The sequence below is a fragment of the Podarcis erhardii genome (assembly GCF_964252035.2).
Source record: "Podarcis erhardii genome assembly, chromosome: 1".
Lineage (NCBI taxonomy): Eukaryota > Metazoa > Chordata > Lepidosauria > Squamata > Lacertidae > Podarcis > Podarcis erhardii.
In genome coordinates this window covers 9585039-9611220 of record NC_138497.1, presented here as the reverse complement: position 1 = coordinate 9611220, position 26182 = coordinate 9585039, and the positions used below count along the sequence as shown (strand labels likewise).

Below are 26182 nucleotides of genomic sequence, written 5' to 3'. Positions count from 1 at the left end.
TCTCTCGCATACTGTATGTAAAAAAACCCAAACCCATACATTTAAAGAAGGCTTGCTATTTTTATACTCTCTTGGTTCAAGGCTGACTCCCCCATGGGAGTCAATATATCAGGCAGAGGCACCTCTTAGCAATTTAAAGATCAATGGATTCATCTGCCTTGCTCCTCTTCACTCCGATACAGGCAAGCAAGAGGAATGATCACAGATCAAAAATCTGTTTTTATAAACACTGTATTGGGTTAGATGTAGGTTAACTTTGTAATAAAAAAATTTAAGGTCTCATATATATATATATAATAAATGTTCATAAATGTAACAAGCAAACACATACATAAATATATAAACCACATGTCTGGAGCAGCACAGGACGACAGTCCTGAAACCATTTTGACTCCCAAAACTGACCAAATGTTTTCTCTGCAAGGAGGGAGGTGGTGGGGGAATCTTCCCATTGTCTCGGGAATTAAGTGATTACCATCTCAAAGGAATGGCCAGACTACTAGGAAAGGTAATCAGATAAGGCATTATCAGATAACCTGGCAGACAGGAAAAACAACAACATTCAAATTTCTGTTGTAGACCGTCTTTTCTGTGATGTAGGTATGATGTTTCTGGCGGTGGTCTTGGACTCCAGGGCAGGCAATTTAAAATGTCTATATAAGGGCAGGCACACCTTTGTTCTGGGTCCTCCTCCTTCTCCTGCATGTGAAGGGGGCACCCTGTTGCAACAGTTCAATAAAAATCAGGCTTACTAACTGCTTTGCTTCTCAATATTCTCTGGTTGGCCTCTGTTCTTTTCTCCGACCAATGGAGAACCTATAAGAGCTCTTGTGTCCCCCATAAGGGAATAAGGGCAGATTTTGTTTACAACAACTTCTAATGCTTATAAGGTTGGGGGTTTTTTTTATTGTATATGGATGTTACCCTGTGCACTTATAATTTTATCTTTTCACCTAACTTTCTCTAACTTTCATATATCATCTTTCAATAAAGAAGAAAGAATCCATCTCTGGTAGGCAAAAGCACTCCAGCAAGTGTCAAAACATAGGCCAGACTATGATAGGCCATTAAAGGGAAATTATAACTCTGTTGGTAGAGCGTGAGGCTCTTAATCTCAGGGCTATGGGTTCAAGCCCATGTTGGGCAAAAGTTTCCTGCATTTCAGGGGGTTGGACTATAATAATAATAACAATTTATTATTTATACCCGGCCCTTCTGGCTAGGTTTCTCCAGCCACTCTGGGCGGCTCCCAATAGAATATTGAAAACACAATAAGACATCAAACATTAAAAACTTCCCTAAACAGAGCTGCCTTCAGATGTCTTCTAAAAGTCAGATAGCTGTTTGTTTCCTTGAAATCTGACAGGAAGGTGTTCCACAGGGCAGGTGCCACTACCAAGAAGGCCCTCTGCCTGGTTCTAGATGACCCTTGTGGTCCCTTCCAACTCTCTGGTTCTATGGGGTCTATATGAGACGGCAAATGAGTGCGATGGGGCCCCTCGCTCAATTTATCGAGAGTTATAAGGACAAAGCCTGAGTTTAGAGTTGAAAGGGGCAGCGGTTTCACCTAGAAGTTGTTATGTATTAAGATTAGCTGCAGTTCTCACTCAGGGCCACCAGTATTCAAATGAAGGTTTGAGAACTGTCGCTCACTGATTGGTTAGCTAGTTGGGAGTTGTTACTGTTACAAGTTACTTAGTATTATATAAAGCAGCCAGCTAGGCTGCAGTCAGTCTGACTCCAGGAGCAGTTCTAGCTGCTGTAATAAAGAGCTGTGAATCTAACAGAGCTGTGTCCTTCGTCCATCTTTCCCACTATTTAACAGAAGTAAAGGCAGGGGAAGAGGGGTCACTTGTTTCTGCTTTTAAAAACTAATAATATGCATTTTGTGTTTTTATTTTGCGTTTTTACGTACAAGATAAAACCATGCAACCATTCAAACACTGTTTTAAAATTAAATTAAAACACTGTATTAAAAACAAAACAAAATAAAAAAATTCCTTCCAGTAGCACCTTAAAGACCAACTAAGTTAGTTCTTGGTATGAGCTTTTGTGTGCATGCACACTTCTTCAGATGCACGGAAACAGAAGTCACCAGACCCTTCTATATAGTGAGAAGGTGGGGAGGGGTATTACTCAGAAGGGTGGTGAGATTGGGTGATTGGCAGATAGCTGTGATGAGACTGTTGACGACTCTTAACGACTGCAATAGGTCTTACAGGAAAAAGCAAGGGGTGAGAAGGTAAAAAATGGCTTTGTCATGTATAATGAGATAAGAATCCAATGTCTTTGTTCAGACCAGGTCTCTCCATGGTTTTGCTTTTTCCTGTAAGACCTATTGCGGTCGTTAAGAGTCGTCAACAGGCTCATCACAGCTATCTGCCAATCACCCAATCCCACCACCCCTCTGAGTAATACCCCTCCCCACCTTCTCACTATAGAGAAGGGTCTGGTGACTTCTGTTTCAGTGTATCTGAAGAAGTGTGCATGCACACAAAAGCTCATACCAAGAACTAACTTAGTTGGTCTTTAAGGTGCTACTGGAAGGAATTTTTTTATTTTGTTTTGACTATGGCAGACCAACACGGCTACCTATCTGTAACTGTATTAAAAACCGTTATGGCCTAGGCAGAGTCCCAATGGCCTGAGAGGGGTATCTCAATGGCTGCATTTGGCCCTGAAATAAATGATGATGATGAAATCTTGCCTTTTAAAATAAAAGCTGTGATTCTTAGGATGTGGAATATTTAGGGATGGGTCAGTCGCGGTTTCTCTCAGTTCTCCACCTTTCCATATCAGTTTGCAGATTAATTTTCTAAAATCCTCACGAAAACTCAGCAGCATTTCCGTGTGAATTTATCATGCTGCACACATTTTTGTATACAAATTTGGCCGAACAGTAATATTTTTGCAAGGCAATTCTCTCGAACATTTCGGTATGTTGTTTTCACTAATAATATATGCATTCTTATGCATGCTTCAGGTTGAATCCAAAGTGCACCCTACTCATAGAGGACCACTGGGCATTAATGGACACAACTGTCGGTTCATTTCAATGGGCCTACTCCATATCAGTTGGATACAACTCTTTACCCTTCTATATGCAGTTTTGAACATGTTACTTGACTGAAGAACCAAATTTGGAGAAGCACAAATTTCCAACGATGGCTGCGTTTCGGCACAGATGTTTCAGACAGTGCAAATCAGGCCAATCCACCTTTAAATTTAGGGTGAATCAAATTCCTCCCCCTTCCCTTTGGATATTCTACGGGCTGCCTGCAAATCTCCATAAGCAGACACGATGGCTCTATCTTTTCCACCCCATCTTAGGTCAGAGAGCTGCACTTTGTGCCTCTGTTGTGGTCCCTTCTCTTTGATCTGTGGAGAGAAATTGTTGCAGGTAGGGCTGTTCCTAGCGAAGGGATTAGCAATGGGAAGACTCTCCATTTCGAAGCCTCTCTCTCACCAGATAAATTCCCGGCAGTGCGAGCAGTACGTGGGTTGCCGCAAATAGGTAGCCATAAACTTGTGCCCGTTGACTTGGTGGACTCGCCGCCGCATGGCCCGTTGGCGCTTCCGGGTGAAGTTCTTAAATATTCTGTCCCTCTGGAGAGTTCCTGCGTGTACAAAGGTAAAGGAGACAAAACAGGGAAGCAAATATGTATCAGTACTAGTTCTCAGTTATTTGCCACTCTTTTCCTTTAATTTTCAACCACAAGTTATCTCAAAACAACAGTGGTACCTCTGTGTTGTGTACAGGAGACCATGCGTGAACTTAGACACCCCTGCAAGAGCTTGCGAGAGCAGCGTACCAGAAGGCAAGGATGCTCGTGCAAGGGCAGTTCCAGATTCGAGTATACACTTTTTGCGTATACGCACCATCCCTGGAATATACCTCCCCCATCACAAGATGCAATCGTACTATACTGTACAGAAACTGTGGCCTTCCAGATGTTGTTGGCAGAGGCCACCTCCCATTAACCTCCACCAGTTGGGCCAGAAAGCAACATCTGGGCAACATCTATATTCAACCTGTATATTTGTAAATACTTGCAAACATTGCCAAACACCAGGAAGCCCCCGGTGACCTCCTTCCAAAGGAAATCAAACCTTTGGAAGCGCCGCACCCCTGAAATCTTGGCGAAGTGAGGTGCACATAACACTATATTAAGGCTACCACCAGATTAGCTGAGTTTCAAGATGATTAACTGATTAAATTTGCATATGAGTAGAAAAAAACCCCCAGTGTTCTCAGAAACACCAAGAGGAGTGTTAAGGCATTGAATGATGGGTTCCAAAACCTGCTATTAATTTCTTCCAGTTCTTCAGAATGGCTATTTTTAAAGCTGAACATCGTAAACTTCCTGTTTCCACACTGACACACGGCTCTTATAAGTGCCTTTACACACACTTGCCTGTCATTCTGCTCCATGACTGGCCAAGGAAAAAGCCAGGTAGCTATTTCCAAATCACACCCGGACATCACACATCAGAAAAGGGCTTGGGAACTGGATTCTTGAACACTGAAGAATTTAGACAGACATCTGTTTGTCTAGGGTGGCCACTTATGTATTGCCAAAGAAAGCAAGGAAAGGACTCAGAGTTGCATATGCTGATTTCTACGCATAGATGCAAATTTAGCAATCATTGGTTGTATCCAGCTAAGTCCTACCCAGAGTAGACCCAATGAAATCAAATTACTCAAGTCCATTGATGTCAATGATCCATTCCATGACATCGTCTCCTTCTTCTTTTTTCTCTCCATGATTTTTATTGATTCCCCCCCCCCAATATCTTAAACACAATACAGCTTAACAATATTATTCTCCTTAAAATCTATATCTTATCTGAATTAACTTCCCTCCACCCCTCTTCTGGCATCTCTATATTGCTCTTACTCAAGCGTGCTTACTATATATACATTCTATAAATGTCTATAATTCCTTAATAAGTTTTGTATTATACTTTAAACATAAAGGTAAAGGTACCCCTGACCGTTAGGTCCAGTCACGGACAACTCTCGGGTTGCGGCGCTCAACTCGCTCTATAAGCCGAGGGAGCCAGCGTTTGTCCGCAGACAGCTTCCATGTCATGTGGCCAGCATGACTAAGCCACTTCTGGTGAACCAGAGCAGCGCACGGAAACGCCGTTTACCTTCCTGCCAGAGTAGTACCTATTTATCTACTTGCACTTTGATGTGCTTTCGAACTGCTAGGTGGGCAGGAGCAGGGACCGAGCAACAGGAGCTCACCCTGTCACAGGGATTCGAACCGCCAACCTTCTGATCAGCAAGCCCTAGGCTCTGTGGTTTAGACCACAGCGCCACCCGTGCCCCACTTTATACATACAATCCTTCTTATATTACAGCATTACATCTTATGGTCTAACCAAATGATTACAATAAACGTTATGAGTTTTATTTCAGTCCTGTGAGTGTTTTTATTTATGTACAGTTTTCTCTAAGTATACCATAGATTTAGATCATTATTTTTGGAATTTCTCAGCGTCCTGCTGTCAGATTCTTCTAGTTAGCCTTGCTATTTCCATATACTCCAATAATTTCTGTTGCCATTCTTCAACTGTCTGAATATCCTGTTGTTTTCATCTCTGTGTGAGGAGTAGTCTTCCTACTGTTGTGACATACAGGAAGATTGTCGAACACGGACTTAACAGTGTGTCTATACGTGACTGCGGAGGCCAATTCTGGATCCATACATCCTTCCATAGTGGGGACATAGGTTTCCAGGCGGGAGTTGATCACAGTGTGGATTTGCCAAGCTTGTCTTCCTCTTAGCACCTTTCTCCCTTTTGTCCTGAGTTTGAGCGCCTTCAAAGCCCATGACACCTTTGGTAAAGGCTGTTCTCCAACTGGAGTGCTCACAGGCCAGTGTTTCCTAGCTGTCGGTGTTTATACTACATTTTTTAAAGATTTGCCTTGAGAGAGTCTTTAAACCTCTTTTGTGGACCACCAGCATTATGCTTTCCATTTTTAAGTTCGGAATAGAGTAGTTGCTTTGGAAGAAGATAATCAGGCATCCACACAACATGACGAGTACCCCTAAACATTTTTTAAAGAAAAAAAAAAACACTGTGTGTATGTGTGAAATCTATACCACCCTTCATCAGAAGATCACAGGTTGTTTTACAACCTAAAACTATATACCAAAATAACAAACAAAGACACCCCACACAGTTATTTTTATTGTAAAGTCCATTCTGATTGATATTCATGGAAAAGCTTCTCTCTCTCTCTCTCTCTCTCTCTCTCTCCCTCCCTCCCTCCCTCCCTCCCTCCCTCCCTCCCTTTGTCTAGACTGCTAATGACCTCCTGATTTACATATAGTGAAGTTTCCCTTAAAGCAGTGGTTCTCGACCTGTGGGTCCCCAGATGTTGTTGGACTACAACTCCCATCATCCCTGAGCTCCAGCCTTGCTAGCTAGGGGTGATGGGAGTTGTAGTTCAACAACATCTGGGGACCCACAGGCTGAGAAAGGCTGCCCTAAAGGAAGAAGGTTCATTATTTGGGAAATTTGGAAATAAGTTTGGAATTAAAATTGGCTGCCCTTACAGATGTCCTCTTCATTCCCCTTGCATTTCCATAACACTCATTCTCTGTAGCCTTAGACAGAGCAGGATCTGATAAGCAGGTGAGAGAGACACATGCTTTAGAGTAGCCAGGTCTTCTAAGACTCACACCTTTAGACACAGCAGGTGGAGCTTGAGAGCTAAGAGGTGGTACCTAGAAATTCATAGGGTGGAGCCTGGTGGGATAGGAGACAGATAAGAGGAAGTTCATGGTAATGCCTAGTGCTCCAGGACTGAAGCCCAGTGAATATCATGGGATGGATGGAGTGGCTGGATGACAAAATATACTGTATTTTTCGCTCCATAAGACACACTTTTTTCCTCTTAAAATCTAAGGGGAAATATCTGTGCGTCTTATGGAGTGAATGTGTGGTCCCTGGGGCTGGGGGGGGGGGACGACCCGGGCATCCCCCGCCAGCCCCACAAGCTCTGGGAGCAGTGGGAAGGCTGCACGCAGCCTTTCCGCTGCTCCCCAACCTGCTCTTTGGGGCTGCGGGTGGGGAAAAGCCGGGCTTCCCCCCTCCACCAGCCCCACAAGCCCTGGGGAGGCTTCGCGCAGCTATCCCTGGCTTTTGCGGGAGGTGGGGGAAGGGACAGAGCGAGGCTCTCTCACTTCCCCCACCTCCTGCAAAAGCCTCCAAGAGCCATGCTCCCTTTAAAGAGCTGCGCAGAGTGTGTGTGTGGCTCTTGGGGGCTGTTCCCCGAGGAGGGAGAAGGGGAGCCTGTCAGTGACGGGCTGCACTTCTCCTTCCTCGGGGAAAAGCCTGCAAGCGCTGCACACAGACTCCACGCGGCTCATGAAAGGGAGCACTGAGCAGAGCCTGGGATGCATAAAGGCTCTGCTCAGCGCTCCCTTTACATAATATTTTTGTCTTGAATTCCCCCCCAAAATGGAGCGAAAAATACGGTATTCATCCCTCACCCCCTTGCTTCTGAGCCGTCGTCTTGAAATTTTACCCCTTTTGCCAGAAGGCCTAAGATTAAGTAGAGTTGACACTTTTATATTACCCAAGAAAGCTAAAAGAGAACAGTTTTGCATAGCATTTGCTTGTGCTAATTGATATGCAAATTTGGAAACAATGGGCACAATTCTGATAGAAATAAGGCCTCTCGCCATGACAGGAGAGACGGTGAGCTTAACAGAGGACTGTCCCATGACAGCCCTTCAAATAAACAGCTGAAAGTTCAAGATCAAACTGATCGCTCACAATCTTAACTGCAGATGTATCTGGAATAGCTGAAAACCCACAGGACTAGGAGCCTGCACACCTGTGTGCCACTCACCTGAGTGGTGAGCCACCAGTCCTACTGGTTGGAGCATCAAGTGTTTGTTCCAAAGCTCTGGAACACCCCCACCCACTCGGGCCAGCCATTGAGTTCTCCTGACCCAGAAGAACTATACAGGATTTCCAGGTCAACCTGTGTGACTCTGCTTGTGCAATGACAGTATTTACTTGCATCTGACTGCATCTCACCCAGGAGCTGCCTAAGGTGAAGAACTGGCAGTACCCTTACTGTATGCTTGTGAAATGTGGATCACTTATAAACACCATCTCCAACTCCTCGAAAGATTCCATCAATGGTGTCTCCGAAAAATTTTACACATCACTTGGGAAGACCGGCGAACTAATGCCAGTGTACTGGAAGAAGCAAAGATCACCAGTGTCGAAGCAACAATTCTTCAACATTAACTTCGCTGGACTGGTCATGTTGTGTGGATGGCTGATTATCGTCTCCCAAAGCAACTACTCTATTCTGAACTTAAAAATGGAAAGCGTAATGCTGGTGGTCAACAAAAGAGGCTTAAAGACTCTCTCAAGGAAAATCTTTTTAAAAATGTAGTATAAACACCGACAACTGGGAAACGCTGGCCTACGAGCGCCCCAATTGGAGAACAGCCTTTACCAAAGGTGTCATGGGCTTTGAAGACACTCAAACTCAGAACACAAGGGAGAAATGTGCTAAGAGGAAGGCACGCTTGGCAAACCCTCACCGTGATCAACTCCCGCCTGGAAACCTGTGTCCCCACTGTGGAAGGATGTGTGGATCCAGAATCGGTCATTTACGGACTCACTGTTAAGACTGTGTTCATGGAAGACAATCTTACTTGGCTACATGTGATTGCCAAAAAAGAAGAAGAATGACAATACATACATGGAAATGTATTGCAAGGTGTATGTGTTTAAAAAACAAAACAAAACTGTGTTATTAGGTCTTGTCTTTTTGCACATGAGAACTCTGCCAATGAGTTTGCATTTGAATTGCTACTTTAGTTCTCGATCCATGCTTGGTTCCAGCTGCACACCTGCTTTTGGTCCACTGGGGCTAAAAGCCGACTTCTGCAAACTCTTGGGATGCATATGCCTTGCCCAGTCCTGAGATTGTTCAACATTCCACTCCCAATATATCTACCTGTAATGGTTCCACATTATAGTTGAGCTTTCACACAACGCAAAAGCCTCTTTTGGAACTCTAGTGGAATATTGGTCCAAGTTTAATGCTCATTTCCATGTTATTTCCTTTGGGGGGGGGGAGATCTGTTTTCAAATTTCTTTCTTTCTTTCTTTCTTTCTTTCTTTCTTTCTTTCTTTCAATACTGCCCTATGCCCATAGACCTCAGGGTGGATCATGACATAAAATGACAATATGAAAAACACAAAATGCATAACAAATATAGGAACAAAAGCTAACCAATATTCCCCCCCCCTTCCACAACACATTTTAAAACGCCATTGGGATGTCAATCAGATGAAGAGAAACATTTTCTCCCCAGGGAGAGCATTCCACAAACGGGGAGCCACTGCTGAAAATGTAATATGAAAAATATAATATGGAAATGAGTAATAAAAATGTGCTACATTCCACAACGGTTCCATCATATTATACCATGGGTAGGCAAACTAAGGCCCGGGGACTGGATCCGGCCCAATCGTCTTCTAAATCTGGCCCACAGACGGTCCGGGAATCAGCGTGTTTTTACATGAGTAGAATGTGTCCTTTTATTTAAAACGCATCTCTGGGTTACTTGTAGGGCATAGGAATTCGTTCATTCCCCCCCCCCCCGAAATATAGTCCGGCCCCCCACAAGGTCTGAAGGACAGTGGACCGGCCCTCTGCTGAAAAAGTTTGCTGACCCCTGTATCACACGATAGTTGTGGAAGAGGCTTTGACATTGTGTGCAAGCTCAAATATAGTGTGGAAATCGCAAAGTGTCATGAAAATGGAGCAAACTGTCGTGTCAATGCTGCCTACATGCCTCCCTGTGTCCCAGAACTGAAGGGCGCGCGCGCGCACACACACACACACACACACACACACCCATTGGTTTTCAGCCAAAGAGCTTGACTATTTTCCTCAGCGATACAAAGTAGGCTTTATACTTTATCGGAAAATGGCAGAGCTTTCATCCTGACTCACACCAGCCCTCCTCTTCCTTCCTGCAGCATCCGTGTTTTCCCAAAGGAGCCAAATTCCTAAGCAGGTGTAGCCCAAGGTGGTCCAGCAGCATACCTTAGATGGATTACCTGTGATTTCCACACGCCCCTTGGGCAACTAGGATGCAACACAGGTTCCTCTGGTTCTCAGGTGCTTCTATCACTGCCCTCTCCCACCTTGACTCCTACACAGAGGAAGGGAAGCAGGAATATTCCCTACCCAGTCCATATTCAGAACAAGTGCATTTGGCAAAGCCTACCAGGCCAAAGATTATCGGAGTGTTGTTGTTGTTTTGTCGTTTAGTCGTGTCCAACTCTTCGTGATCCCATGGACCAGAGCACGCCAGGCACTCCTGTCTTCCACTGCCTCCCGCAGTTTGGTCAAACTCATGCTGGTAGCTTTGAGAACACTGTCCAACCATCTCGTCCTCTGTCGTCCCCTTCTCCTTGTGCCCTCCATCTTTCCCAACATCAGGGTCTTTTCCAGGGAGTCTTCTCTTCTCATGAGGTGGCCAAAGTATTGGAGCCTCAGCTTCAGGAGCTGTCCTTCCAGTGAGCACTCAGGGCTGACTTCCCTAAGAATGTTTAGGCCTGATCTTCTTGCAGTCCATGGGACTCCCAAGAGTCTCCTCCAGCACCACAATTCAAAAGCATCAACTCCTCGGAGTAATAGTCTCTTATCGGAGTAATAGTCTCTTATCGGAGTAATAGTCCCTTATTTCTCACAAGATGCCTGAACATCTCTAACAACTGAAGTGTAGGTGGGTTCCCACAAGGCAAGGCACAGTGATAATAGCAAGAACATTGATTGAAGTACAGTGGTACCTCGCAAGACGAATGCCTCGTAAGACAAAAAACTCGCAAGACGAAAGAGTTTTTCATTTTTTGAGTTGCTTCGCAAGACGAATTTCCCTATGGTCTTGCTTCACAAGATGAAAACGTCCTGCGAGTTTGTTTCCTTTTTCTTAAAACCGTTAATACCCAGGGAATCCGTGCTTCACAAGACGAAAAATTCGCAAGGCAAAAAAATTCGCAAAACGAATTAATTTCGTCTTGCGAGGCACCACTGTACGTAACTGAACAGCAGGGACAAAGCAACTGCTTATATACATTTGTGAAAGCCTGGACCACTCCCACTCCCAGCGTGATTGGCTGTCTAAACTTCCAAGCTGCGAATCATGACTCAGAGTTTAAGGGCCAATGGCAGAGAACCAAATCCTGAAATGTTCTGTGATTGGACATCATGGAACGAATCAGGACACAGGAGCTCAGATTCCTTAGTCCAGACCCAAGCCCAGGCAACACCGACCACTGAATACATAACACAACGATGTCTCAGATGCCTGCCAGCACAGCAACCTGCCTGCCTCTTTTTTGGAACTGCTACACTGACATGGGCAGGAGACATATAATCAGAAAACATGGAGAAGAGTAAAAACACTTGGGTATGCCCAGACAACTGCCTCATTCCCCCAGGAAAAGCATTAAGCAAAAGGTTCTCTCGACAAAAAGTTGAGATCTATTGCGGCATGAGCAGGCAAATCCAGCTGCCCTGTTTGCATGTGTGAAAACTCCAAATTGGAATGGCAAGCTGAGCTAAGGTGCAAATTTCAAATGTCATGAAAATATAAGAAGAGCCTGCTGGATCGAGCCAATGGTCAAGTCCAGCATACTGTTCTCACAGCGGCCCAGCAGATGTTCCTTGTTGTCACAGGAACCCCTAAGAGCAGTTGTTGGGATTTTTGTGAGTGTGCTTTTGCATTTTTTTAAAGAGAGTGTTTCCAGTGTCGTTTTTAAAAATAGATTCTTTTCTTTAACTGGTGTTTTATTTTATTATCTGTAACTGCGTGTTTTACACCTGTTTTAATTTATGTCCGGAGCCACCTTGGGTCCTGTCCTGGGAGCAAGGCAGGATATAAATAAAACAAGAAACTAAATAACTTGCTGTAACACTTGGACAATGAACGAGGAAAGTCTGTGCTTACTAGAAAGGGTCATATAGGTTACCGACTCTTTGAGAGGAACTTTCAGCTGAGCTTGTGAAAGCTTGCCATCTTAGAGTACCCAAAAAATGTCATTACAGAGGCAGAGAAGTCATTCAGCATCCCTGGGCAAAGGCATTGCATATGACACCAGTTTTTCCTCTCTATCTCTTTTGCAAGGATGAGGTTGGGCCAAATTAAGGAGAGGAAGTGTTTGGGCTCTGTGCTTCAGGTTTCCCCATGTTGCTAAGCATGTTCCACCTTTGAGCAGATGATGATGATGATGATGATGATGATGATAATAATAATAATAATAATAATAATAATAATAATAATAATAATAATAATAATAATTTATTATTTATACCCTGCCCATCTGGCTGGGTTTCCCCAGCCATTCTGAGTGGCTTCCAACAGAATATTAAAATACAATAGTCTATTAAACATTAAAAGCTTCCCTAAACAGGGCTGCCTTCAGATGTATTCTAAAAGTTTGGTAGTTGTTTTCCTCTTTGACATCTGGTGGGAGGGCGTTCCACAGGGCATGTGCCACTACCAAGAAGGCCCTCTGTCTGGCTCCCTGTAACTTGGCTTCTCGCAGTGAGGGAACTGCCAGAAGGCCCTCGGCACTGGATTACTTACAACACATATTTAGGGCGCTCTTATGCCACTGTAACAGTCATGGATTCTTTTGCTGGGAATTGTAGCTCTGTGAGGGTTAAACTATAGTTCCCAGGATTCTTTGGGGGGACGCACGTGCTTTAAATGTACGATGCGGATGTGACCTATATATCTTTAGCAGTGGCAGAAAGCTTTGCGAACGTAAACGAACGAGTGGCCGAAGTTTCCCACAGCCCAAAGCCACAAGTGAAAAAACATGCTCTGCATTTGCAGAAGAGAAGAACGATACACTCCAGGACCCAAGGCAAGCTGAAAATTGTCTGTCTCCTTCTCAAAACATATTATTTATCACCAACCCATCTCCCTTCTCGGGGCTTTGTCAACATTTCCCAGCACATCTCACTTGCTCAGACTGGAAGCAACGTGTCAGACAGATTCTTCTGCACTTCAGAGGTAGGTACACCTTCTGCAAATATAGCCAAGCATGAAATATTCAGGAACCAGCCCCATAAAAATTGCATTAGTAAATTCTGAATTTACTCCCTTTGATCTGCTTGTGCTGCCTACAGCTTCCATTTGTTTTTGTCTTAAAACTGGGGATGAGACTCTGAGTCAATATTCCACTGCACACATAACATTATTTGCTCTGTTAAGCCACAGAGAAAGGCTAGATTAGCATGGCAGCGAAAGGAGTGTCTTCTGGGAAGATCCTCATTCAAATCTCACCTTCGCTATAAATTCACCAAGGAACCTCAGTGCTTTAGAGCAACTTGGCATCCCCCAGACGTTTTGAACTTCAGCTCCCGTCCACAACATCCCAAGGCCTCCAGGTTGCACAAGGCTGCTTCAGAGCATTCAAAGCACGGTTCAAACACATCATCGCCAATATGCATGCTTCCAGCAGGAGCGGGCAACCTTAATTCTGTCAAGAGAGGCATCCCCCCTTAGGGTTGATCAGCCAGACACTGCAGACTGCCAATGGGCAGAGCCTAGACAAAACTGTCCTCGTACCTACGGGACCGCCTCTCCCGGTATGCCCCATGGAGAGCCTCAAGGTCCATAAATAGCAACACCCTAGTGGTCCCGGGCCCTAAGGAAGTTAGATTAGCTTCAACCAGAGCCAGAGCCTTCTCAACACTGGCTCCAGCCTGGTGGAACTCTCTGCCTCATGAGACCAGGGCCCTGCAGGCTCTGATTTCTTTCCGCAGGGCCTGTAAGACAGAGTTGTTCCACCTGGCCTTTGGCTTGGAGCCAGTTTGATTCCCTCCTCCTCTTTCTTTTTTCTTTTCCTTTCTCCTCCTGCGATGAGGCTACATTTTAATATTTTAATCTTTCAATATTTTAGTGTTGTATTTTAATTTTGTTTTTAAGTTGTATTCATTCAACTTATTTTTATTATTGCTTGTTAGCTGCCCTGAGCCCAGCCTTGGCTGGGGAGGGCGGGGTATAAATAAAAATTATTATTATTATTATTATTATCATCATCATCATCATCATCATTATCATTATCTAAAACGGAATTAAAACCACCCTGCTTCAATTTTCACCACAACTTACTCAGATGAGAATTTGCAACCCTGTGCAGGCCTACTGAGAAGTAAGCCCCACTGGGTTCGATGGGGTGCCAGATAAATAAAAGAATGTTATTTGTTTATCTTTTCAGCCCAGTACAGCTACTGTTCTGGGAAGCTAGTGAAGTCATTCCTTTCTAGCTTTTGTGTGCTGCAAGTGGCAGACCTTGGTAATATGCTGCCCTGTGTGAGGCCAACATTTGTTGCCCTCCCCACTAGTCCCTGCGGCCTGGCTTAAGCCAGGTAAACAAGGCGCCTGACTTGGGGAAGGAGGTACAAGGCTTTGGCAGCATCCTAGAGACCTCCTACCCCCTTCCCAAAGCCTGGTAAGCACTTCCTGGGCTTTGAGAAGGAGCTCGGCTGTGTGCCATTGGTCTATTTAGCTCAGTAGTGCACACACTGACTGGCAGCTTCTCTCCAGGGTTTCAGACACAGGCCTGCTTGAGAGTTGCCGGCAATTTAATTTAGGACCTTCTGCATGCAAATCAAATTGGAGGCGGTTGGAGGATGGATGGCGGCTAACAGATTGAGGATGAATCCTGACAAGACAGAAGTACTGTTTTGGGGGAACAGGAAGCGGGCAGGTGTGGAGGACTCCCTCATCCTGAATGGGGTAACTGTGCCCCTGAAGGACCAGGTGCGCAGACTGGGAGTCATTCTGGACTCACAGCTGTCCATGGAGGCACAGGTCAATTCTGTGTCCAGGGCAGCTGTTTATCAGCTCCATCTGGTACGCAGGATGAGACTCTACCTGCCTTCAGACTGTCTCGTCAGAGTGGTGCATGCTCTGGTTATCTCTTGCTTGGACTACTGCAATGCGCTCTATGTGGGGCTACCTTTGAAGGTGACCCGGAAACTACAACTAATCCAGAATGCGGCAGCAAGACTGGTGACTGGGAGCGGCTGCCGAGACCACATAACACCGGTCTTGAAAGACCTACACTGGCTCCCAGTACGTTTCCGAGCACAATTCAAAGTGTTGGTGCTGACCTGTAAAGCCCTAAACAGCCTCGGCCCAGTATACCTGAAGGAGCGTCTCCACCCCCATCCTTCTGCCCGGACACTGAGGTCCAGCGCTGAGGGCCTTCTGGCAGTTCCCTCACTGCAAGAAGCCAAGTTACAGGGAACCAGGCAGAGGGCCTTCTTGGTAGTGGCACCCGCCCTGTGAAACGCCCTCCCACCAGATGTCAAAGAGAAAAATAACTACCAAACTTTTAGAAGACATCTGAAGGCAGCGCTGCTTAGGGAAGCTTTTAATGTTTAATAGGTTATTGTATTTTAGTGTTCTTTTGGAAGCTGCCCAGAGTGGCTGGGGAAACCCAGCCAGATGGGCGGGGTATAAATAATAAATTATTTCTCGATAGTGGTGCACACCCTGTTGAACACCCTCCCTTCAGATGTGAAGAAAATAAGCAGCTATCCTATCTTTAAAAGACATCTGAAGGCATCCCTGTTTAGGGAAGTTTTTGATATTTAATGCTGTACTGTTTTTAACACTTGATTGGGAGCCGCCCAGAGTGGCTGGGAAACTCAGCCAGATGGGCGGGGTATAAATAATAAATTATTATTATTATTATTATTATTATTATTATTATTATTATTATTATTATTTTGCTATTAATGCTCTGTCGCTGAGGAGCCTCAATAAGTTCTTCCTCTTACATCTCCTGAACCTCCCATCATTCATGGGAGGTACTGTAACTGTGGTTCCAACTCTTCTTCTTTGCTATGCATAACTTTCTAAACTTTTACCTCTTTACTTGCCTTTTTGTTCCTGAATGAAAGAGACCAAATCATAGGTCAAGATTTGCCCAAAACCAAACAAAAACTCTTTATGTATGCTACAACCGCGGCAAGGATGCTATTGGCACAAAAGTGCAAAAGCAATAAAATTCCAACCAAAAAAGAATGGCAAGAAAAACTTAGGGAATACACCAAAATGGCAAAACTGAAAGACTTCGAAATAAGGACAAAAAAATCCTTTAAGAAAGACTGAACCATTTTCGGCCTATGTAAAGAATCAATGCAAAGAACTGGACTCATTAGCAGGTTTTGAATAATCATTTACAATTAGCAAAAAAATTATATAATTTGTAAGTTAAAATATATTTTGAAAAAAGGAGTGAAAAAGGAAATATGCAGGAAATGATATTATTTTGAAATAAACCAGAGAAGGTGGTTGAGGGAAGTCCGAAGGGAATGGGGAAATTTTGGAATTGTGAATCATGTTATTTGTTTTGATGTAATACTGAAAAAAATGGAAAGCTTAATAAAAATGATAAAAGAAAAAAAGAGACCAAACTGTTCTTAATTTTCCTCGCAGAGGACTTGTTCCAGGCCCCAGATCCACCCAAGGCATGAGAGACGGTAGGATTGAAAGGATTACACACCCTCTCCTTTCCTAGCACATCTACATTCCATCTTCAGTTCCCCCCTTCTGAATCTCCTCTTTAAAATTATATATATATATATATATATAGATAGATAGATAGATAGAGAGAGAGAGAGAGAGAGAGAGAGATAGCACCAGGGCTCAGATGTGCCCTTCAAACTCGCTCTGTAGCTTGAGCTTGTTAAAGGAGATCTTTGCTCCCATCCAGGTATCTCCTGCTGTTATTCCAACAAGGATGCTTAAGCTATGTGAACCCCCGGCAATTATGACATCCTTACGTTCTGCTCAGTGGCCACAGGAGACTCTCGACTGCAGCAACTAGAGGCTAATGGTGTGTTGTGTGTAAGCTGTAAAAATATAACTGGCAGGTAAAGGGGGGGAATGGTATTCCTCTTACCTTCAGTAAAGCTTCCTGAGAGAGTGATTGCTACAAACACTTTCCCTTCTGGTTCCAGGTCCACCTGTAAAAAAAGGAGAATTTATCATCATCATCATCATCATCATCATCATCATCATCATCATCATTTTTAAATTAATTTATTGAATGCAAGCTGCCCAAAGGCAGGAAAGGTCCCCTACTATAACTCTGAAAGATATCTATTTATTGCATTTCCCTTTATACCCTACTTTTTCCCAAGTGTGCTCAAAGTAGTGTATATGGTCCTCCTCATTCCCAATTTATTGGTTTATTTCCAATATTTGTAGACTGCTTTCCCCCACACTGTGAAAATCTCAACCATCACATTATAGGAGCGGACTAGACCATTGCTTTTAGCTCCCTGCCACCAGTTAAGATCAGGGCTTTTGTTTCTCCAGACCAAGTTTAGTGCTAATTGGAGGGTGGACAAATCAATCCATTTCAGTTACAGATAGGCAGCCGTGTTGGTCTGCCATAGTCAAAACAAAAAATTCCTTCCAGTAGCACCTCAAAGACCAACTAAGTTAGTTCTTGGTATGAGCTTTCGTGTGCATGCACACTTCTTCAGATACACTGAGACAGAAGTCACCAGACCCTTCTATATAGTGAGAAGGTGGGGAGGGGTATTACTCAGAAGGGTGGTGGGAATGGGTGATTGGCAGATAGCTGTGATGAGCCTGTTGACGACTCTTAACGACTGCAGTAGGTCTTACAAGAAAAAGCAAGGGGTGAGAAAAATGGCTTTGTCATGTATAATGAGATAAGAATCCAATGTCTTTGTTCAGACCAGGTCTCTCCTTCTCACCCCTTTTTCACCTTCTCACCCCTTGCTTTTTCCTGTAAGACCTATTGCAGTCGTTAAGAGTCGTCAACAGGCTCATCACAGCTATCTGCCAATCACCCATTCCCACCACCCTTCTGAGTAATACCCCTCCCCACCTTCTCACTATATAGAAGGGTCTGGTGACTTCTGTTTCAGTGTATCTGAAGAAGTGTGCATGCACACGAAAGCTCATACCTAGAACTAACTTAGTTGGTCTTTAAGGTGCTACTGGAAGGAATTTTTTGTTTCAATCCATTTCAGTTTCTCTTGTTTTCCCAGTTGACTCAGCGGAAATCGTCTGCGTTTCCCCCAACAAGTAGATTTTTCTAAGCAATTTTGCATCCTGTACACGTTTTTTTTGCAATGAATTTTGCACGCTTTTGCAAATACACAGGTATTTTCGAACATATTTTGGCATAGAGGGACGCAGCACAAAATACAGAGAAGAGGGGGGGAAATCAAGAGAGCAGCATTTCTGTTCATGTATGGCGCTGTGGGTTAAACCACAGAGCCTAGGACTTGCCGATCAGAAGGTCGGCAGTTCGAATCCCCACGACGGGGTGAGCTCCCGTTGCTCGGTCCCTGCTCCTGCCAACCTAGCAGTTCGAAAGCACGTCAGAGTGCAAGTAGATAAATAGGTACCACTCCGGTGGGAAGGTAAACGGTGTTTCCGTGCACTGCTCTGGTTCGCCAGAAGCGGCTTAGACATGCTGGCCACATGACCCGGAAGTTGTACGCCGGCTCCCTTGGCCAATAAAGTGAGATGAGCGCCGCAACCCCAGAGTCAGTCACGACTGGACCTAATGGTCAGGGGTCCCTTTACCTTTACTATTTGTTTCAGGAAGTGCCCTAGCTTAACAGAGTCTGTAACTAAGGCTGCATGCGCAACATACATTACAACTAAATATCAGGGAGAACCTTCTGACAGTAAGAGCTGTTCAACAGCGGAATGGTCTCCCTCGGGAGGCGATGGACTCTCCTTCCTTGGAGGTTTATTATTAATTTTTTTAATAAAATATTTATTAGGGTTTTTTATAAAAGAAATACAAAGATAATAAACAGCATTGCTTTGTTTTAACAAAATTTCATAACTTCTTTGGACTTCCTCACGTCTCCCGCTCCCACTTACATCGTTAATAAATTTTTTCAAGCAAATTATCATCTTATTTGCAAATTTATAACCACTCAATTCAATATAGTGTAACAATTCTCCAACAAATTTTTGTTTCTCTTAATCTCATTTATCGTCAATTTCCGATCCAATTTAGTGATGGCCAATTATTTATAACCAAGCATCCTTATTAACATTCCTCTAAATCACAATATTTTTGTAGATAAATCTTAAATTTCTTCCAATCTTCTTCAATCCTTTCTTCTCCCAGGTCTCGAATTCTCCTTCCTTGGAGGTTTATAAGCACAGGTTGGATGGCCATCTGCCTGGGCATGGATTGTGCTATTTTGCTACATAAGCCAGTTACTCACAGCCTGAACACTAGAAACAGAGGGAATAATGATAGGCAATAGCTGTACAGCAGGTGTCTAATAGGCATTGCTTTGAAGCTCAAAAATTTCTGAATTTGGCTGGGTGAACTAAAGGAGAATCAGGTTCACCTTTGAACAATTTCTGGTCATTTTCACAATCATTTCCTCCTTACTTGCACCCCAGCAGGGCCCCCAGACTCACAGCTTTCACTTTAAACAAACAAAGAAACAAAACAAACAAGCAAATAAATAAATAAATAAATAATCTATAAAGGAAGTTAGAAAGTAAAGCGTGGAGGCAACCTTCCAAGACCTATTAGGCAGCTAGGGAGGTGCTACTTTTGCTAAGGATGCTTAGTCACTAAATCACTGTTGCTAAGCAACAGAAGGCAGGAATGTGAGGCATTTCCGGTATCTTCCCTGAGGAAGAGAGTAGCTCTCTTCCAAAAGGAACAGCTTGCCGCAAGAAGCACAGGAATAAAGCAAATGACACCTTGTGTGGATGGCCCAAATTAAACAGGTTAACTCTTTTTTAGCATGAAAACATGATTATGGTGAAAGCTTCACCTGCTGATATTTTGCCTCTCATACACTGTATTACTTGTGTATGGTCCCTGATTTACATTCTGAAACTGGCACAGCAGTTTGCAACAATCTGGATGCTGGGAGGGGGGTTGAGATTGCCAAGACTGAACTTTTAGAAACTAACTGGAACCAGAACGAATTCATTTTTGAACAGGACGAACTTGAACTACACCTAGTTCCTTTTTAAAATGGGCATTCCAAGCACTAGTAATAGGCAATTAGTTCTGTTTCCCAGCCAACATCTTACATCAGGATTCTGTTGATGGAACTTGAGGTTCTAGGTTTTTTTAAAAAAACGGACCCTGCAAATCCAGTTTCTGCTCACCCCTGTTTTAAATAAAACCATTAGCTTATTTCCCACAGGTCTTTACACACACTCCATTAGTTTTCAGCTGTTATTTGAGCAAAATACAGGTCAATAATCTGTGGAAAAATTTTCTTTAGCTTTGTTTTTAGTGCGATTTTGCTGAGATCTGCAGAGTTTAAGTCACCCCATCGCGTGCTATCTATAAAAAAAACTCCCGGTTAATTTGTTTTTTTAATCACAGCTGATAAATGTAAACATAAGCCTCACGCTGCATGCAATATTCGCAACAGTTGAAAGATTCTGAAAATAAAGTTCTCTGGAGGGATGACTCAGCCTCTTCCCACAGCCTGTCCTCATGCCCTGACTTGCAAGCAGACCCAAAATAAGTGTTTCATTTTAACAAGCCACAATTAAAAAAAATGAAATAACGAGGAAAAGCACCCAACCCAAACAACTCTGCCCATTTGCTCTGAAGTTTAGCATGGAGGGAAATATGCCATTTTTCTGAAGCTCCTGTACAAAAGTTCAGCTGTCTCAGGAGAAGGTTTAAGGTCAAACGTATAAGACAGGGGTTGGGGACATATTTTTTTTCTGACGATGACTACACTCCCACAAGGGTGATCTGTTGGGGGATGCATATCAGTAATGGACTGGGGCTGACACTAGTGGCATGTAGGGTGAGAGCAAAAGTGGGCAGAATTCTCTCTCACTCATAGAATCACAGAATTACAGAGTTGGAAGGGACCCTGAGAGTCAACTAGTCCAACCCCCTTCAATGCAAGAATCTCAGCATGCTTAGCAAATGCAGTAATATCAAGACACCGGCCCCTTGCTGCCAGAATGCCCAGTTCAACGACTTACAGCAAGTCATGTCCTCTGTACTACTAAGCTGCACAGAGAAAGCTGCTTTGTTTTTATGTACTGAGTTGAATAGGATCCAAAATGCAGCAGTCTGATTGGTCCTAGAACAATAGGATTCAGAATGCAACAGTCTGATTGGTCATAGAACAATAGGATCCAAAATGCAGCAGTCTGATTGGTCATAGAACAATAGGATCCAAAATGCAGCAGTCTGATTGGTCCTAGAACAATAGGATTCAGAATGCAGCAGTCTGATTGGTCTTAGAACAATAGGATTCAGAATGCAGCAGTCTGATTGGTCTTAGAACAATAGGATTCAGAATGCAGCAGTCTGATTGGTCCTAGAACAATAGGATTCAGAATGCAACATTCTGATTGGTCCTAGAACAATAGGATTCAGAATGCAGCAGTCTGATTCGTCCACAGGAGCCACCCAATCCAGCTCCAGGTGGAAGTGAATCCGCAACCTGATTGGCCTACAGGAGAATCTCGGAATTAGCCAATCACGTGGGGCCCATTGTGTAAATGATGTATATAAAGCAGACATTCTGGGGGAACCTCCGTTCCTCCTCACCACTGTGAGCTGAATAAAGAGCATGAAATCCACTCTCGACTCCAAGTATATTTCATTTGTCCCAACTTCAGCCCACTAATTTCAATGCATCTACTCTGGGTCAGTCCAGCATTGAATAAACCAGAGGTTTTCAACCTTTTTGAGTCCCTTGACCAAGGACACTCTTTCTGCAGCCCCTCTGTGGGGCTCAGGAGCCCAGTGATGCCACCCCTTGCCTGCAGAGCTGGCAGCCCCTCACCCCTTTTCAAACACCCTCCCTTGTGGAGGGTTCCCTCAGCCTCCTCTCCTCTCCCCTCTCTTTGGGAGTCCTCTGGGCAGCTGCTGCTGCCGCCGCCCCTGGTCTCTGAGCTGCCCCAGAGAGAGGTGCCTCCTCACACTGCCCCACAGGGGCCTGGGAGTTGTCTGTCCATTCCCAACAGCAAGGGCTGACGGACTGGCTGGCTGGGCTCCCTCGCCTGCTTGCTTGCTTGCTCTGAGGCAGACTCAGCTCCTGGCACCCAGCACCCCCTGGCCAGCCCCAGAAGCACCATTCGCCTGGGGAGCTTGTAGCCAGGGCTGCTGCAACAAACTGCTCTGCAAGAATACTTAGAATTAGCCAAATTGACAGACGTAATAAAACCAAAACCAAAAAGTGAAGTAAAAAAAGAATGGGAGTGCCTAAATGAATACCTCAAAAGTCAAGGTCCGAGGACAGAAATCTGGCTGAGTCTGGAATAACCTTGTGAAGTGAAAGGATAAGAAAGAGGGATTTATATCTAGATGCTAGGATAGAAGATGATAAGGAAAACAGGAAGACACAATGAGAGATAAAGGAGGTGCTGTGGGATTGGTGGAAGTCAATGTTTTGTTGTTTTAGTGTTTATATTATTAACTTGTAAGATATGGATTTGTTTTGGGGTTTTTTTTAGTTGTTGCTTTTTTAGTTTTTCTGATGTTGGTTTTTGTGTGTTGTGCATTGTTATTTTTCGATATTTTTCGTGTTGTTGTTGTGTGGAAAATACTAATAAAATTTATTTAATAAAAAAAACTGCTGTGCAAGCCTTTGGGAGTCAAGAGAAGCAAGAGGGCATCAGAAAAGAAAAGAGGGACAGAGGCCAGTGTTGGCCGCAGCACCTCTGACCACCATTCAAGGCACCTCAGGGTGCCTTGTTGTTGTTGTTGTTGTTGTATCTGGGGGGGTCACAAGGTTTTCAGGCTGACACAAGTCATTTTCCACACCACCTGCTACCTGATCCTTTTAATCAGAAATGCCAGGGACTGAACCTGCATGCCTGGATAGCTCAGCTGGTTAGAGCGTGGTACTGATAATGCCAAGGTTGCAGGTTCGATCCCCGTATGGGACAGCTGCATCGCAGGGGGTTGGCTGGATGACCCTCAGGGTCCCTTCCAACTCAACAATTCTATGATTTTATGTATTCTGCCTCCTCCATCTCCCAGGGACGCCCCTTAAAAACCCAACGGAGAAACAAGTTGCAAGACCGAAACGCAGAGGGATCTTTTAAATTGGCCCATCTCCCATACGTAACAGAAACTGGCTTCAGATTAGTCATCACCAGTAGAGGGTTTCAAAGCATCACACACACACACACACACACACACACACACACACACACACACACCTACACACCTTACACTGAAAAAACAGGGCAACACATTGACAACCAAACAAGGCACTCAGTGAAGTGGTAGAGCAGGTATGACCGGTTCATGTGGGAAAATGAAGTTTGGCTTCTTCTTTTTCCGACAAAAGAAACTTCACTGCTGTGATGAGAAGGGGAGGAGAAAGACGGCAAACTAAGCTTTCATTTGCACCACACTCACATCCACAACGTACAATTAAAGTGCATGTCTCCACCCCCAAAAAAACTCCTGTAAAATGTAGTTTCCCTCCAAAAGAGCTACAACTTCCAGCATCCTTTTAACAAACAACTGTCTCCAGGATTCTTGGAGATGTCCGGTGACCTTGCGAGAGAGAGAGAGAGATAAAGGTTTCTAGAATACAAAGATAGGTGAAATATGAACAAGCATTTTTTTTCAAAGATGCATTACCTCTTTTTTGGCGACGCATAAGTGGGCGCACTAGACTGCAAGGAGTCTTGCTAAAGCAGCAGACTGTCAGGTTTCAGAGCTAGAAGTGTTGTTGTTGCTTAGTCGTGTCTGACTCTTCGTGACCCCGTGGACCAGAGCACGCCAGGCACTCCTGTCTTCCACTGCCTCCCGCAGTTTGGCCAAACTCATGCTGGTAGCTTCAAGAACACTGTCCAACCATCTCGTCCTCTATCGTCCCCTTCTCCTTGTGCCCTCCATCTTTCCCAACCTCAGGGTCTTTTCCAGGGAGTCTTCTCTTCTCATGATGTGGCCAAAGTATTGGAGCCTCAGCTTCAGGATCTGTCCTTCCAGTGAGCACTCAGGGCTGATTTCTTTCAGAATGGATAGGTTTGATCTTCTTGCAGTCCATGGGACTCTCAAGAGTCTCCTTCAGCACCAGAATTCAAAAGCATCAATTCTTCGGCGATCAGCCTTCTTTATGGTCCAGCTCTCACTTCCATACATCACTACTGGGGAAACCATAGCTTTAACTATATGGACCTTTGGACCTTTGAGCTAGAAGTAGGGCTGGTTAAATGTGTCCATTTTTGTTTTCCTCAGTTTATCGATGTTCCAGGTCAGTTTGCAAATTTTATTTGTTCAAAGTCCTAATGAAAATTCATGGCTGGGTTTCTCCCAGTATAAGCAAGTTTATATGCAATTCTTCCTAATAAACGACTTCTGTAATGCAGTTTCCCCTCATATAACTAAGTGGGGGGTGCCTGCTGACGGTGAGGAATTTTGGAAATCCACAATATATTGTGATTTTTAAGTGGAGAGTACCAAAAAAATCAAGCGAAAATCATGTTTTGGTCAGCTATCTTGATTTGAAATGGAACCTGGTGCCCAAATGTCCACCTCTGGGTCACTCATGCCAAGTCTGGTGACAATATCTCGAGAAGCAACGAGTTCGAGTTATGCCAAAGTGAGATTTCGGTCTGCCATCTTGATTCAAATTGGGGGCTGGGGGCCCAGTGTCAGTGAAAACTGCTGCAGTCAAGGAGGTTTGCCTTTCAGTGAGAACTAAATCCAATTTCCCCTCTGTCCTCAGCTTTAAGTCTGGAAAAATGGAGGCACCCGATTGTCTAGTTGCTTATGTTTTGCTGCTTCTCCCGAGCTGTTTAATTAGGAATTTGCAACATGCTTCCAGGCCTGGACAAAAAGAGGCTGTGAACTTTTCCCCCTCCGCCTTATTTTGCTTTGACTCGAGTTGTAACTCAGAAAAATCTGCCCTCAGCTTCCACGGTGAGTTTCGCCCTACAAAGACAGCTAGAGCATTCATATAAAATACTTGTGTCTCCTGACAAACCTGTTTGATCGGCCCCTGAAACCTATTCAAAAGGAACAGAAGGCAAGATTCCCCCCCCCAAAGGCTTTTATTATGGGGTCTCATTCAGCAGCTGTTGCCTTTAGCAATAATACCAGAAACAGAGATTATACTGAGAGCCTGTTCAAACACACACAGAGGCCCTCTGTGTGAGGAACTGATTCTCGCAATCCTCCTCTCTCTAAAAAGAGGTGCCATATTCCTCACCTCTGACTGAAACGAAGTGCGCTCCGTTTGCTCAGGAGTAAGCCCATGACTGAATACACCTTCGTACAAAGCGATATCCCTGCATGTAGAACATTAGCCTGTCAGGGACAAAAGCTCTCCGCTAACCTGCTCTTCCATACATAATTTAAATTCCTCGCACATAGAAAGCTAGCATGCCAGTGTGGTGGTGAAGCTAGAGTCCTTCCTGTGGTGCTGGTTTTCTATGAGCAGGGGGGAAATTGTACAGCGAAGTATCAGATCATGTGAGTCAGGGACAGGGAACTTGCAGTCTTCCAGAAGGCTGTAGCTCAGTGGCAGGCATTCCCAGGTAGGGCTGAGAATGTCCCCTGCCTGAAGACCTCAAGAGCCGCTGCCAGCCTGCAGAAAATGTGGGCCTAGCAGGTCTGACTTCGTACAAGGAAACTCCCTATTTTTCCAAATGTTGTACAGAGAGTCAACAACCAATTTGCCCAAGTTTGCAGGGAGTCTGGCTTTACCTTCTTCTTCTTTGGCGATCACTCGTAGCCGAGTAAGAATGTCTTCCATAAACACGGTCTTAACAGTTAGTCCATAAGTGACTGTGGAGGCCAATTCTGGAGCCACACGTCCTTCCGCCATAGCTGTCAGCTTACACATTTGAAAATAAGGGACCAGCAGCCAAAATAAGGGACCTGCAGCCTCACCTGTTCCAGGCACTCCTGTCTTCCTGTCCTCCTGCAGTCTGGTCAAACTCATGCTGGGTAGCTTCGAGAACACTGTCCAACCAACTTTGTAACCAGAGGTTCTACTGAATAGAATCTGAATCACATGCACCACAAGGCCTATGCAGCCTCAACTTAAGATGGCCTGGCTTTGCACTGCAAAGTTTGCAGCAGCACGTACAGCAAAATGGCGTCCAGCATTCAAAAACCTCCTCAGCTTGCA

At 44.3% G+C, this 26182-nt stretch overlaps 1 protein-coding gene across 1 annotated transcript in view; it reads right to left on the bottom strand.

Annotated features, from left to right (window-relative positions):
* PRKCH (protein kinase C eta) overlaps positions 1–26182 on the bottom strand; it is a 120772-nt gene that overhangs the window by 68055 nt on the left and 26535 nt on the right. Inside the window, exons 2-3 of the mRNA XM_081861127.1 lie at positions 16984–17047; positions 3467–3617 (exon numbers count right to left, since the gene is read on the bottom strand). Of these exons, the coding sequence (XP_081717253.1) occupies positions 3467–3617; positions 16984–17047 (215 nt within the window). The remainder of the gene's footprint in view (positions 1–3466; positions 3618–16983; positions 17048–26182) is intronic.